This window comes from Pagrus major, chromosome 10 (assembly GCF_040436345.1).
Source record: "Pagrus major chromosome 10, Pma_NU_1.0".
NCBI classification, from domain to species: Eukaryota; Metazoa; Chordata; class Actinopteri; order Spariformes; family Sparidae; genus Pagrus; species Pagrus major.
In genome coordinates, this window is record NC_133224.1 from 15,981,092 (window position 1) to 15,997,804 (window position 16,713).

Here is a 16,713-nt window from a genome sequence, read left to right on the forward strand (position 1 = left end):
CATGCCTGTCTTCATAAGTCCGCCTCCACAAGCTCTGCATATCTGTGTGTGGGAGGGATCAAAATTGACCACCCCCCACCACGCCCATCAGGTGTAACAGAGGCGAAAGCTTTTGACAACACATCATCTTCAAGGTCTGAGGATGTTATTGAGTGAATGTGAAGTTTGTGGTGTTAAATCTGTAGGATGAGTTAGTTAAAGTACAAGGCTTAGAAATTGGGTTTGTACAGAATGGGAAAAGCCATAAGGGGGTCATCAAAATTGAACACACTTCCACGCCCACCAGGTATAACGGAGGCGAAAGCTTATGATAACGTATCATCTTCAAGTTCTGAGGATGATATTTTGTGACTGAAGTCTGTGGCATTAAATGTGTAGGACAAGTTAAATCAAGTACGAGGCATAGAAATGGGTGAAAATGGGTGAAAATGGTGGCGAAATCTCAAATTTGAACCAAAATGGCAAACTTCCCGTTGGACTGAGGGTTTTTTGTGCATCTGGTCATGACACTTATCCATACTGAATTTCGTTCATGTACACTGAACAAAAATATAAACGCAACACTTTTGCTTTTGCTCCCAGTTTTCATAAGCTGAACTCAAAGATCTAAAACATTTTCTATATACACAAAAGACTAGGCCTGTCACGATAATCAATAAATCAATTAATCGTACGATAAATTAAAATGAGCTTGATAATTTTGCTGGCCTCGATAATTTCCATTTGCATGCTTGTTTGTTTTCCTCGTGTCAGTCACTAGCCCCATTCACACTGCCGTTTGCATGCGGGGATCCTGCGCCAATTCTCCGCATCCGCCTTTGTGTGAAAGTTTCAGATGTGGCGAGGGGTGAAATTTCGCTGCGCCTCCGGAGGTATCACGGCGCAGTATTGGCGAACTGAGCTGGCGGCACGGAGCGAGGGTGTGTCGATCTGATGGTGTTGGTGTCTGATAACTGTACAGATCCTTCACTCAACAAAATAAAGATAAATGTCCCACAAAGCAACGTTACAGGACCAAACAACAGTAACGTAGTAACTGGTCGTGTCTTTGGCAACTTATATGAGGAAAAAAATACCGCAGTTATTCGTGGATAAGTGTCTGTCAGCCTGTCGGTCCGACCGACTCTTCGTCACATTTCTGGCCGAAAAACAGCGTCTGTCCCCGGCAAAAAACTTTAACTCACCAAGTGTTTGTCGCGGTGAAAAAAATCACTGCGATGGTCAGCCCTCCCGACCAAGACTTAGTGAACTTCATGAACCCCGCCAGTGAAATAGTCAGACAGCATCCAGTTTACTGATGGCGATTATGTAATTATGTAAATTATAGAAAAACGTAACTTTGTCACTTTCCAGGATGTTTGGTGGGTCAGGATCTCAATCACAACACATTATAACAGCATCCATATGATTATAAACAGACAGCTGGTACATGTTTAGATTAACGGGTAAACACCGGGGAAACACCTTGAAAAAAAACATATACGTCATCATCATCACGTGTACCTCCACATCACTACAGACAATAGTGCTAACATTGTTGCTGCAATAAGGAATCTTGGCTGGCCATGGCTTAATTGCTTTGGCCACAACCTCCATCTTTATTTATTTTGGATATTTAAAATGTCTTCTTCACATTCCAATATTAAATATTCTTTAGAAATAAAGGTTTATTGATCTTTGAAAGGGTGTACTTGCATTATTTTGCCATTATCATTATATTAGTTGAAAAATGGTCTCAAAGCGACAATATTATCGTTTATCGCAATAATTTCTAGGACAATTTATCGTCCAGCAAAATTTGTTATCGTGACAGGCCTACAAAAGACCATTTCCCTCAAATATTGTCCACAAATCTGTCTAAATCTGTCTCTTAGTGAGCACTTCTCCTTTGCCGAGATAATCCATCCCACCTCACAGGTGTGGCATATCAAGATGCTGATTAGACAGCATGAATATTGCACAGGTGTGCCTTAGGCTGGCCACAATAAAAGGCCACTCTGAAATGTGCAGTTTTGCTTTATTGGGGGGTCTGGGGGGTCAGAAAACCAGTCAGTATCTGGTGCGACCACCATTTGCCTCACGCAGTGCAACACATCTCCTTCGCATAGAGTTTATCAGGTTGTTGATTGTGGCCTGTGGAATGTTGGTCCACTCCTCTTCAATGGCTGTGCGAAGTTGCTGGATATTGGCAGGAACTGGAACACGCTGTCATATACGCCGATCCAGAGCATCCCAAACATGCTCAATGGGTGACATGTCCAGTGAGTATGCTGGCCATGCAAGAACTGGAATGTTTTCAGCTTCCAGGAATTGTGTACAGATCCTTGCAACATGGGGCCGTGCATTATCATGCTGCAGCATGAGGTGATGGTCGTGGATGAATGGCACAACAATGGGCCTCGTCACGGTATCTCTGTGCATTCAAAATGCCATCAATAAAATGCACCTGTGTTTGTTGTCCATAACATACGCCTGCCCATACCATAACCCCACCGCCACCATGGGCCACTCGATCCACAACGTTGACATCAGCAAACCGCTCACACACACGACGCCACACGCGCTGTCTGCCATCTGCCCTGAACAGTGAAAACTGGGATTCATCCATGAAGAGAACACCTCTCCAACATGCCAGACGCCATCGAATGTGAGCATTTGCCCACTCAAGTCAGTTACGACGACGAACTGCAGTCAGGTCGAGACTCCGATGAGGAAGACGAGCATGCAGATGAGCTTCCCTGAGACGGTCTCTAACAGTTTGTGCAGAAATTCTTTGGTTATGCAAACCGATTGTTGCAGCAGCTGACCGGGTGGCTGGTCTCAGACGATCTTGGAGGTGAACATGTTGGATGTGGAGGTCCTGGGCTGGTGTGGTTACACGTGGTCTGCGGTTGTGAGGCCGGTTGGATGTACTTGGATGTTTCAAATTATCTGAAACGCCTTTGGAGACGGCTTATGGTAGAGAAATTAATATTCAATTCAGGGGCAACAGCTCTGGTGGACATTCCTGCAGTCGCCATGCCAATTGCACGCTCCCTCAAAACTTGCGACATCTGTGGCATTGTGCTGTGTGATAAAACTGAACATTTTAGAGTGGCCTTTTATTGTGGCCAGCCTAAGGCACACCTGTGCAATATTCATGCTGTCTAATCAGCATCTTGATATGCCACACCTGTGAGGTGGGATGGATTATCTCAGCAAAGGAGAAGTGCTCACTAACACAGATTTAGACAGATTTGTGAACAATATTTGAGGGAAATGGTCTTTTGTGTATATAGTAAATGTTTTAGATCTTTGAGTTCAGCTCATGAAAAATGGGAGCAAAAACAAAAGTGTTGCGTTAATATTTTTGTTCAGTGTATGTGCATGTAGGAGGCGGGGCTTAAAGTTTGAAATATTCCAGGGGGCGCTATGGAGCCTTCTTTTAACTTAAAAGGCCCAGACCCATATCAATTATCAATGTGGGTGACTTGTGATGCGTGTGTAAAATTTGGTGTGCATAGGTGTTTTTCTGTACGTCAGAATGGGAACAGCCATAAGGGGGTCATCAAAATTGACCGCACATATCGGAGGCGAAAGCTTTTGACAGGGTGTCATCATCAATTCATGGTAATGTTTTATGAACCCTGTATAAAAAATCATTAATATCTCTGAGGAAATCTGTTGATTGTCTTTGATTGACAGCGGAATACATACGATCTTTATATCAACATGGATCAACGAAATGTTGTTTCTCTCATGGAGGCAACATTATTCTGAGGGATTGATCCTGACTCTGTGATCAGCATTGCTTACTTCAAGTGTTGACATTTACCCAATGTTGTTGCTGACAGAATAAGGTACGCGTAAAGTTAATTGTTTATTTTCTAAATGCTTTACTCGTGTGTGTGCGAATTGGTCTGAAGCGTCAGTAGCGAGAATCTTATTTTACTTAAGTCACTAATGTTATGAGATGGTGTTCTCTCCGTTCCTTTGTTTTACTCGCTATTACTTGCAGGTGTGTTAATTGACCAAGATATGAAGCATCCCTTGTGCAAAAAGATATAACGTCCAAGATAAAATGCAGCCCTCTATACACTCTCCTCTCTCTTCCTCCTCCTCCTCCTCCTCCTCCTCAGAAGCGGGGGTCAGATTTTAACAGTGGTGCATCATGACTGTACGCAGGGGGAAACACTGTAAGATAGTTTTTAGCAAAATACGATTTAAGAGTCTAGCAGCTTGGCTATCTGACCCCTAACAAAGAATTGTCTAAAACAATCTGGTGAACTCCTCCCTTAATATGTAAGAGTGTTAATTCGGCTCGTGTGAACCCTACAGGGTGTTGATCACAAATCAAGTCAAGCAACAGACACAATCAAGGTGGTACTACAACAATTTATTGATGATTATGTATAAGGGTTAGGCGATATCTTAAAATCTTCCAACCGGGAACCGTCATCCCATCCCATCAATCAGCGCCAGCACGCATTTTCAGCGAATGCAATTATGGAGGAGCTAGTTGCACAAAATGAAGAAAAAAATCACCAGTTTGGATTTATTGTGGTACTGTATTGAGGTACATGTTCTTTGAGTATTTCCATTTTGTGCCAACTTGTACACTGATCCTTTTCAGAGGCAAAAACTGTACTGATTACTCCACTACATTTACTTGATAAATAACTTAATTAAAGTTTAGTAGGCTTAATACAAAATCTAATCAACAAATAAATTATGATGTAATGTTAATGATTAAGATAAAACTTTACCCAGAAAATATGGTATTGCTCCTTTTATTTAAGTAGAAGAGTTCAGTACTTTGTCCACCATTAATCATAAAATGTGAGCATGATTTCTAAAGTACAAGTCTATAGGGATGCTCCGATCAGGGTTTTTTGCCCCCGATACGAGTCCGAGTCCTTTGATTTTTGAGTATCTGCCGATACCGAGTCCCGATCCGATACTCTTATAATACATTTAAAAAATTAAAAAGATCGAAGAAAACTATCCAAGGTGTCCCTTATTTTTTATTATATTTTACCACCCCTCGATATCCCAAATTTACATATCTGACAGTTTGCAACTGCATCGTTCTCGTCACTCACTTTAAAATACTTCCACACAGCAGACATGGTGCGCCACAACTCGCCACTCCGCTTCAAAACAAACTGGCGTGCTGGTCTTCTGCGCATGCGCATGTCGTAAACAGTGGTAGTAAATACTCATTTTATTTTTTTTATTTTGAATCACCAATAGCCCATATATCAACAATCTAATACAAATAATGACTAAATAAATATATATAAAACCGATCTCTGATCGGGTCGTAACGTCCGAGTCCCGATCGAGTCTTCAGTGGCGTGATCGGCCCCGATTTCCGAGTCACGTGATCGGATCGGTACAACCCTACAAGTCTATAGCTTTGTCTTGTCATCCCATGATGCCATGTGGGTGCCTGGCCAGTCCGAATGCTTGAACAGCTGGCCAATCCTGGCCCATGGACGACTGGCCAATCATAGCACTTGAATGCTCCGGAGGGGAGTGTCCGGTGTTTCATTGCAGACATAGGTGGGTTCCATAGTAATTTTTTTCGATTTTTATCATTAGAACAAAAAACTGATTGTTTCCCAATTTTGTTTTTCTCATTTCTCAACGAAAATCCGTTGGTCACCTAGTACAAGGACCCTGAACACACTTGCAGTGTGTGCAGCGCATGTGCGTAGCAAAACGCCTTGCTTTTCATTTCATTCTCCTGTAGACTGTCATGTTGACATCATTCCAGTGTTTAACTACAGTTTTAATGTCTATCTGTAGAATATGTCATGGACATAAACATAATACACAGAACAGTTGAAGGGCAGTTTTTTGTTCTGTGCACTCTTTTTCTTTCTCTCCCTCCCTCTCTCTCTCTCTCTTTCCCCCTCAAGCTTACGTGCTCTTTCAACAAAAGTAAAGGAAAAAGACATCAACATATTTATTGAAAATTATCAATCGCAAACTCTATATAAAAATATAGGGTATGTCTATAGGTATATGTATATGTATATACCCTATATACCCTATGTATATAGGGTGTGTTTGGACACACACATATATGCAGTGAGTGTGTGTACCTGGTCGTTGAGCCAGTTTTGTCCATACAGAGTGCCAAGGTCATCCATGGTCAGAACATGGCGTTTGTAGTTGACCCTGAATGTTTTAGCCAGAGTTGATCCCGACGAACGCTGGAAGGATTGTATTAGGTGCTGGACCACTGCTTTCCTACAAAGAACAAAAAACAATGGACACATGAGTAAGTCAGTAATTAATTTACTACCACAGCGTCAAGTTATACAATCCCCCCACTAGTTGCAATCACACATATACACATACATATATAGACACCGATCAGCCACAAGATTAAAACCACTGACAGGTGACGTGAATAACATTGATCATCTTATCACAATGTGATGTTCTGCTGGGAAACCTTGGGTGCTGGCATTCATGTGGATGCCACTTGACACGCACCACCCATCCAAACACTGTTGTGGACCAAGTACACCCCCTCATCACAACGGGTAGTGTACCCGATGGCAGTGGCCCCCTGCTCAGGAACAGCTCAAGGAACACAATAAAGGGCCCAAGATGTTGTACACACACACACACACACACACACACACACACACACACACACACACACGTGTATATACATATACATGTATCTACATGTATCTACATGTATATATGTAACTTGATAAAAAATAACGCTTTTAACGGTTGGTATGTAGTTGCCATATTCGGATATCATGTGGTATGACCTCAAAAAAATTATGAATATTAAGTTATTTCTACAAATATATATTTTGATTATAAATTTCAAATTAGCCTTTTGTGTGAAGCTAGCTTGTTTTGTTAAAGCAACACTAGGTAGCTTTTCGACCTGTATATATATATATGTGTGTACATATATATATATATATATATATATATATATATATATATATATATATATATATATATATATATATATATATATATCCTCAAGCTTTTGCCTCCGTTGTATCTGGTGGGTGTAGCAGTGCGGTCACTTTTGATCCTTCGCCATAAAGCAGGAAGTCCTTATAACTTCAACATACAATTTCCCATCTTCACCAAATTGGTCACACATGTAGAGGGGCTGGCCCTGAATACGTCTCTGCATCAATACTGCGTTAAGTGAAAAGATGGCTCCATAGCGCCCCCCCGGAATATTTCAAACTTGAAGCCCTGCCTCCTACATGCACGTACATGAATGCAATTTGGTATACATATGTATCATGACCAGACGCACAAAATACCCCCAGGCACCAAAACCCTCAGTCCAACAGGAAGTCAGTCTTTTTGGTTCACAGTGGCCATTTTGTCAAACTTGAAGCCCCACCTCCTACATTCATATACATGAACGAAATTCAGTACGCATAAGTATCATGACCAGACGCACAAAAAACCCTCTTGGACCCATACCCTCAGTCCAACGGAAAGTCTGTGCCTCGTTCTTGATTTAACTTGTCCTACAGATTTAACACCACAGACTTCACAGTCACAAAGTATCATCCTCATACCTTGATGATGAAAAGTTGTCAAAAGCTTTCGCCTACGTTATTCCTGGTGGGCGTGGCAGTGCGTTCAATTTCGATGACCCCCTTATGGCTTTTCCCATTTTGTAGGTACCCATTTCTATGCCTCGTATTTTATTTAACTTGTCCTACAGATTTAATGCCACAGACTTCACAGTCACTAAGTATCATCCTCATACCTTGATGATGAAAAGTTGTCAAAAGCTTTCGCCTACATTGTTCTTGGTGGGCGTGGTGGTGCGGTTAATTTCGATGACCCCTAATGGCTTTTCCCATTCTGTACGAACCCAATTTCTAAGCCTCGTACTTTAACTAACTCGTCCTACAGATTTAACACCACAGACTTCACATTCACTCAGTAGCATCCTCATACTTTCAACAGCCTGTGTTGTACCTGGTGGGCGTGGTGGTGCCGTCAATTTCGATCCTTCACAATCATGCACCAAATTGGTCACACATGTAGAGGGGTTCTCCCTGAATAGGTCTATGCATCAATACTGTGTTAAGTGAAAAAATGGCTCCATAGCGCCCCCTGGAATATTTCAAACTTGAAGCCACGCCTCCTACATGCACATACATGAACGCAATTCAGTATGCATTCGGTGTATCATGACCAGACGCACAAAATACCTCCAGGCACCAAAACCCTCAGTCCAACAGGAAGTCAGTCTTTTTGGTTCACAGCGGCCATTTTGTCAAACTTGAAGCCCCACCTCCTACATTCATATACATGAACGAAATTCAGTACACATAAGTATCATGACCAGACGCACAAAAAACCCTCTTGGAGGGCCCGTTCATCACTGCTTGCAGTTTTAATTTCTATTGCGTTTTCTTTAAAGAGTTTATCACACAACAGATTATAATAATATAGTGGAAAAAGCAGAAAATATTTTGTTGTTGTGGTTGGAAAATGAAAACATAAAAAGGAACGGATTTGAGCTATTTTTCCATCACTTAGCATTATGTTTTCAATGAAGGCACAAAAGGCTGTTGTGTGATTTATCATCACACTACTGACTCAACTCAAGTCTCTCTAATATCTTTGCCAGCAATGATGGCTCGGGCTCCGATGAAGAAGGCTCTTTTCCCCTGCTTACGTGCCTCCACTATTCATGGCCAAAGCGTGTTGTGTGTTCTTGTCTTTAGTGCTGAAGTCTTCTTCAAATCTCAGCTTCTTCATTTTGAAGAAATTGGAGCGGTTTCCGTGCTTCCACACCATTTTTTTTGTCGATCTGATTGTAAATCTTGCTATCACCAGTCGAGTTTTGCCATTGTCTCTCCTTACAACACAATGACTTACGTTGATGTGAAGGCACAGCTCCATTTCTACAGTGGGGATGACAGCTCTGCTGAAGCCCAGCACACGCTGCTTCACTTCTTCCCCCTCCTGCTCTGGTAGATCGTACAGCCTCAGGTTACATCTCCTGTGATAGCGCTTTATCTTATTCATCTTATCTTCCATTGTTGTTATTCTTTTCTGGTGGTCATACTTGGCTTGCCTGACTGCTGTAATCTCAGTTTTTATATCCTGCACTTCTTTGTAAAGAAACTCTGATGACTCATTCAAAGGCTCAAATGGTACCAGCATTTTTTTTTATCAGTGTAGCAAGGCTTTTTTCAGCCAACAGCCTTTCTCTGTGGCAGGTGTGCACAGTGCTGAATCAGGGAGTGGAGTAATCTCCGGATTTGGGTTTGCAGTAGTATAATGAGTGCGTATCTCCTTGCTTTCACAACTTCCATGAAACCACTAGTTAGGCCTCCACTTTTGTGAATGAGAGTCCATTGTTAATCTTTTCACCTTGCTTTCGTGGCCTTTTATCTGCCATAGTTTAATTTGCCGAAAGTGCTGTGTTAGCTAGCATCCACTTTGTCTCAGTTGAGCAAAAGTTATTGTTGTTGCTTATTGTAATTGTTGAACCGGCAGGCAGAAGATGTCAAAAATTAGTCCAAATTTGCTTTCTTAACCAAAAAGGGCAAGCTATAACAGTTCCAGCTGTTTGCATTCAATAAAGTCATCAATTAATGTCAACAAATTTTTTTTCGCTCAGCCCTGAATCTATGCAACTGGCTCGGCTGCCATCTTGCATGCACCTCTGTTGCAATGTCATTTGGTACCATGCTGGTTTCGATAGTTTCAATAGACTGCATCATTAATTCAGGGCTGGTAGTGGAAAAAAATCCTAAGCCTGAACTTTTTTCTGTGCCCCGGAAGGTGGAGAGGGGTGGGGGGTGCTATGTATGCGGCACCATTTTAACACATAACATATATAACATTATTTGAAAATAACCCTTTGAACTATCTTGCCACTTATCTGCCATATTGTCACATTGCTTTTAGCATACTCTGTGTAATAAAATAGCTAGCATGCTACCTCAAAAGGGACAGGTGCATGAGGGCGACTTTATCCTCCGCTAATTTCTTTGACAAACTGACGAGGGGTCGAGCGATGTTAAATGACAGGTCGTGCTCAGCAATGAAGGAGCAGACACAAATTTTTAAATCAGCCACACGATCAGTCATTGAGGGCGGAATATCGGCCGTGGCTGTTGCCCCCGGCAAACGTGAGGTGTGTTGAATGGCACAGACAGCTGATTTATGCCTTGAGTCTGACTCGTGCTGTGAGAAAACTTTTTTGCCGCTGGTTCCATAGATCAGCCGCCTTGCGCACAACATGCAAAAACATGCCCCTGTTTCCCGGAGCTTTTGGCACCAGCTCCCAAAGGGCTTGCCATCACTACCCACCTCCTCTATCCACGCCCAGCGCCATTTATTCTTAATGTCTTTGTCCACTTCGTTGGTGTCTTCTCCTGTTTTCATTAACCTGCGGTCCATCCTGTGAGTTGTGGTGCGTCATTAGAATGGGGATCACTTTCGACAGCACGTGAAGCGCCCAAGTCCCGCCCCCACCCTACTTCTGATTGGCTAGTAGGCCTCTTCTCTTGGATCCAGAGAAATGTGTGTTAGATCTAGGTGAACCCCAATTTAATTTTTTTCCCGCAGTCACACCGAAGATCCGGCACAGCGCTGGACTACTATCAGCCATGTTAATTTAAAACGCAGCTCACCTGCTGTTGTGAAAACTGAATCACAATGAATCCAAATCCAACATGTGAGGTGAGTTTTTTGGGCAACTTTATAAAACTAATACTGCTGATGCAGGAAGTCAACAGAGCAGAAGACGCATACTTGGAGGGAGAAAGAAAGAGAAGCAAGGCAAGCCAGTGTATGTGCATTAAGGTGGACAAATAAAGCAACACCATTCAGGCAAACCTTTAAAGCAATTCCGAAAAAGATCTGAAAGTTGAACTTTGAGTCTCATTGTCACATAGTCAAATACCTACGCTTACCGATACCTTTAAAGGCTGAACTAGGGAACGGCAAAAATACAATGCAATACAAATGTACAATCTGAATCAATTTTATGGATTCTTTTTTATCTATCATAAAACTACAAATAAAGAATTTGCTGTAATAACAAATAATAGACTTGGCTCTATTTGGCCATTTTACTCCAGCAAACACTTTTGCCATCAACCAAAAAGCTAAATATTGCAAGCTACTTTCTCTTTGAAATTTTGGTTATATGGCACAGCCCCAATCGAGGCTGAATGTTACAAGACATATACTGATTTGATAATCTTACATCTGTTTCCATAAGTAAATATTTATTAATCCAACATTAATGCAAAAATGATTAGTCAATGATTTGATGGAGGGTATTATGGGGGATAAGGACTAACTTTACCATTTGTGAGGAAACTGCTTTTCTCTGTTTCATAGAATTGTGAACGAAGAAAAGAATAGATAAATTAATCCATACTGACAGCACAGTGACCAAAAATGTATCCTGACCTGTGTGGCTGTGAGAAGTTCTCACTGAAGATGTCCTCAAGCTTCTCCACGATGTCATCCACATGAATGGGAATCAAACTGCCATATTGTTGTAGAGACTCTTCAAGAATACCTTGAGACAGAAGAAAAGCCGAAAGACATTGTAATTATACAATCACCCTCAAAAAGCGGAACAGGCTGTATTTCAAGCATCTAGAAAAGACATAAGGCAAAAAGTAAACTGCTGTCTATCTTTCAGTCTTAAGAAAATCTTGAAAAATTCCAAATTTATGGATGTGGATTCATACTAAAAACGAATCACTCATTGCTTGGGTCTTGGCCCAACACTCCTAACGTGGCTGTTGGACATTGTTTTTGTTAATACAGAGTCAATTACAAAGGTATGACAAATTATGTAAACATTATAATGTTGACAAAATGTATCTAACCTACTGTGAACAAGAGCAGTTTTATATTTATCTGAACAACAACCAACATGAGCCAATAACCTTAGCCTCTGATCCATACCAGTCACACAGCTCATGTGTTCCTCAGTAAGGGCCAGCTCCACTGGTTTGACCTCTACTTCCAGTCTCCCTCTGCTCTCTTGCTTGTCTAGAGAGCAGTCATGTATCTGTTTATCTGCAAAAGAAAAGAAAAGAAATTACACTTCTTTTTTTCTCTATGCACATTCTTATAGTTGGTTAATATTTTTCACTTAAATCTGGGGAAATTCTGAAGTCTGGTGACATTCTATTTAAATTCAAATCCCAAGTGTAGATTCGAACCAACCATGAATTCACCCCAGTATAACTATTACTACTGTGTATAAAGCCCAATATATTATTCCTCTGCAAAATAAACTCCATTTTGTTTTTTGCTTTTTTAAAAAGGGTGAGATCTGGGTGACATGTTGCATTCAATACCATTAACACACAAAGTTTGAACTAGACACAGCTATTTATTTTGGCTAGATCCAACATCCACATCAACCTTATTTAAGAGTGCTCCAATCATGATTATTTGGGCCAATCACAGATTAGTGGAAGCAGTATCGGTCTTTACCGACCAGTGATCAAAAGTCTAAGGGTACATTCACATGAAATCAGGTGGTGCAGCGAAACGCCACAGGCTTATGAAGTGCCGTGGGAGCGTCACTCAGTGGTCGGTGTGTGTGACGTATTGAGAACCCCTCACTGATCAGTTTGCCGAAAGGCAAAGCTGCTATGTTGTTATGCTATTAGCATGCTGGCTCTGCTTGTGATTATTTGTCCTCATCAATGGATTAAAAATAACAGTAAAGTCATTACTGTTATTAACTGTGTGTTTTAAACTGGGGTACGAGACTGAACAAAAGTGAAAGTGAAACTTCACACTACAAAGAAAAATGTCTGTTGTGTTCCCTCTGTAGTATTTATCCATGCAAAATAACATGCCCTGCTACTGACACATTCTACTCTGCTTATGCTCTCTGGTCATGCCTCTGCCACAGTGGGTTAAATATGCCGGTCCTACAGTGATCAGTGGCATCCACAGATGTGTTTTAAACTGGTGCACAAAGCCAAACTATATACACACAACACATTACTTTACACTCCATTGTGGCTTCTGTCTTAGTGTGAAAGCCAGCTTATGTGATTGGCCACCGCAAGGCGACGTCAGGCTTCGTTTCTCGAACTTTTTCGGCACGCACTGCCGCAGCCAAAACGGACAACCCTCATTAAAAATGAGTGGGGAAACCTGCATTTTGAACGCCGGATCCAATGTGAATCCAATCTTGACACACCTGCCAGACTTGACACTGGGGGCGTGTCTAAATCCTTGATTCCACCATTGATTTTGAAGGTGGAGATCGTGATGTCATTTTGATCGATATCCGATTTCATATACAATCAAGATCATGACACCCCTATGAATTACTGTTAACTTTTGAGCGCAAATGGTGGTGCTGTAAGGCTTGTCATCATCCCATCCTCATTCCCGTTGGATGGGCTGTAAAGTTGATAAAGTAGCGAAAATAATGTTGTTGTGTCGTGGTGTTTTGTTGGGGCTGTTGCACGCGATGGAAGGTGTGCAGCTTCTGATATATTCGAACGAATTGCACGAAAAAGTGAAAGCCCTTTACATGAGTTGAGGCAAATGCAGGACACAAGTGAAAAATTGTTGCAGACTTGGGGTTTTTAAAGTCAATTTCTATGTGATGTTGCTTTAAAGCAAAAATAATTATATAATTACTAAACACAGTTTGAACATTGAAGTGGAATAAAAAAAAACAACATTTTTTGTATTCAAACAAATTAGCTTGTTTTATTTGTGAATATCTTCTCGTATTAAAACATGCCATTTGATTTAAAAAAGCCCCCAAGTTGTTTATGTGTTCTAAGTTGTCCAGCTAAGGAACAAGTGCTGCTTGGGAAAAATTAAGCATCAAGCCTTGCTAGTGTTGATTTTCACGCCTCAACTGGACAATTATTTTGTAAGTTACTTTCCAATGTTGCTCTATAGCACTGAATTGTGGGCGAATACTAGGCTAATGTTATTTTTATATGTTGAGAGATATGGTGGCCAATATTTTTATTCCCAATTTATCAACTTGGTGGGAAGCACAAACTGGACAAGACACATGCTGATGCAAAATCTGATTTAAATTTGCTAACAATGTTAGCCATTTTCAACTGGTAAACATCTGCAACAACAAAGAATACAGCAAGCCCAGTTAATCAGCCATGAATAAAGGATTTGACCTGTCAACTTTGACAGCACAGCTTAGGCCCAGCGCCATAGCATTTTCGGCTGAACATAGAAACAATGTGAGAATCTGGACAAGCAGACACACTGGACAGAGCAACGTTCACATATTCATCTATGATTTCAAAGTTTGTACATTTTAGCTATCAAGCTAGCAAGATAGCATAGCTAACTCTCCCCAGTGAAGCAGCCAAGCACTCTTGATAAGTGAACATTGATCAACTAGGCTACCTCTGGGACAGGTCAATGATTGCAAAAATTTTAAAACTGTTCTGCAGCGCATCGTTCAACCATTAGAACAAATCTTATTTCTCCAGTCAGGCAAGGAAACACTTGATTTCAACCACATGATCTGCGCTTTCTGGATGCATATGACCAGTGTTTAAAAAAGTTGGACACGGTCTACCACTGTGTTATAGGTTTTATTGCTGGCTGTACCCAATTGTTTTTTATGCTACTGCTAAATGTCTATGCCTTTATGTTGCAGACATTCACATTTGTTGGTTATTAGGGCCTGAGCACTGACCAGTGCGAGGCCCTATTGTATTTGCTCAGATTCTTATTATTCATCCGCGACTTTAAACCCAGTTTTGGCGGCCTGAAGATACCCTAAAACTCACCACACTCGGAACATACATTACATCTGGTGAAAAATTTGATAATTCAACATGGCAAACAGGTGGGTGTGGCCAGGGGACTCTATAGCGCCATCTAACATCAGAAAATTTGTGCCATCGGCCATCTGGAATGGCGTGCGGCAATTTACATTTTTCCCACACTGTTTTCGTGACTTTAGGATTTTCGCAGACACACCAAATTTTGCCCGTAGCTTCTAACCCATGAGTACGTTAATTCGATACCACAACTTCCCTCAGGCGCGGCACCACAGCTCAGTAGCACCCCCTAACGGCTTTTCCCATTCAGTACTTGGCCCATGCCTCGTACTTTAACGAACTCCTACAGATTTAACACCACAGACTTCATATTCACTCAGGATCAGCCTCAGACCTTGAAGATGCAAGTTATCAAAAGCTTTCGCCTCCGTTATACCTGGTGGGCGTGACGGTGCACTCCATTTTGATGCTTTGCCAAAAGCAGGAAGTCCTTATAACTTCAACATACAATTTCCCATCTACATCAAATTGCTCACACATGTAGAGGGGCTCGCCCTGAATACGTCTCTGCATCAATACTGTGTCATATCTATAGCGCCCCCTAACGTAGGGTCATGTGAACAACTTTCTCCAATCTTCATTAAATTTGCAGAACTCATAGATCTCACTGATTTACACAGGAATTACTTTCTCGCCCCAACAGGAAGTCGGCCATCTTGGATTGCGTGCAGCCATTTTCATTTTTTAACATACATTATGAGATCATTGAGGATCGGAGGAGAACTGTTGGCTGATTTTTATTGACAGATTGTCACACTCTACAGCCAATGGTATCGTTAACAGCATGTGTGCGCCTGACCAATGATAGTGTAGTGACCCACACAGGGCGGGATCTCAACACGGAGCGGCGCTAAAGTTTAGCTGCTTAGCTAGCAAGGACTCGTCGCGCTGCTACGTTATCAATTGAGTTTAGTCAGCACGTGAGAACTTGTCTGACACGGAGAGTCTCCTGTTTAATCCATGGGCCAGTGAAAAATATGCCTTGAAAAAAAAGGTTTGGTAAAAAACATCTAATTTCACATTAATTCCCTGTGGTACTGTGTTTTGCAATGATTTCTGTGAAATCGTCTCGGTTATTACCGCTAACACATAGTGTTACGTTATCCCGATCAAAGACAGCCAGCGCTGTGCTCTCCCTGGGACGTAAACACACCACCTGCACAGCTCGCTCTTTCCAAAAGCAACTGGCGGTCAAAGCTGTCAACACAAAGTCTCACTCGTCTCATGTACCTGACCATTGAGGGGCCAAAGGTGGAAACCTTCAATGCAGAGAAGGCTGTTTTGAGCTGGTGGCAGTCAGGGCCCAGAAGCAGACGCCCAGGATATACTGCCTGGGCATCAGGAGGGGGGCGCAAAAATCAACCAACTGAGGAGGAAATGGAGGAAGAACCGATTGTGCTTGAGTAATGCAGCACTGTTTGCACTTTTGATTTATGTATTTGCACTTTTTGACCTCAGTATTGCAGTATTAAAATAAATGTTATTAAATCAAATTGTTCTTTTTCGTTATTATGGGGATCGATTCCTGGGCCAGTGGTTACAATGGTGGGGCCAGTGATCTTCAAAAGCGGGCCAGTGGCAAATTTCCTTTATTGTCTACCCCTGTACTGTGTCATATCCATAGCGCCACCCACTGGACACAGGAAGTCACTGAAGATGTCACTGTTGCGTTTTGTGTGACACGGATCCCATTTAGGTAGGAACCTTTCCATAGGCAACGGGCGAGCAGACATCTAGGCGCGCGCCCTCCGATGGCACCTCAGCCCGACATACATGGGTCGAGGGCCCGTTCATCACTGCTTGCAGTTTTAATTATATATATATAACTCCCTCTTTGGGCTTGTTCCTTTTTATCTGTGTACTAGTGTTATCAAAAGTAGCG

The 16,713-nt window shown here is 41.8% G+C and overlaps 1 protein-coding gene across 1 annotated transcript in view; it reads right to left on the reverse strand.

Annotated features, from left to right (window-relative positions):
- Positions 1–16,713, reverse strand: part of senp3b (SUMO specific peptidase 3b) — a 51,353-nt gene that overhangs the window by 23,565 nt on the left and 11,075 nt on the right. Inside the window, exons 4-6 of the mRNA XM_073475203.1 lie at positions 11,938–12,051; positions 11,431–11,542; positions 6,090–6,237 (exon numbers count right to left, since the gene is read on the reverse strand). Of these exons, the coding sequence (XP_073331304.1) occupies positions 6,090–6,237; positions 11,431–11,542; positions 11,938–12,051 (374 nt within the window). The remainder of the gene's footprint in view (positions 1–6,089; positions 6,238–11,430; positions 11,543–11,937; positions 12,052–16,713) is intronic.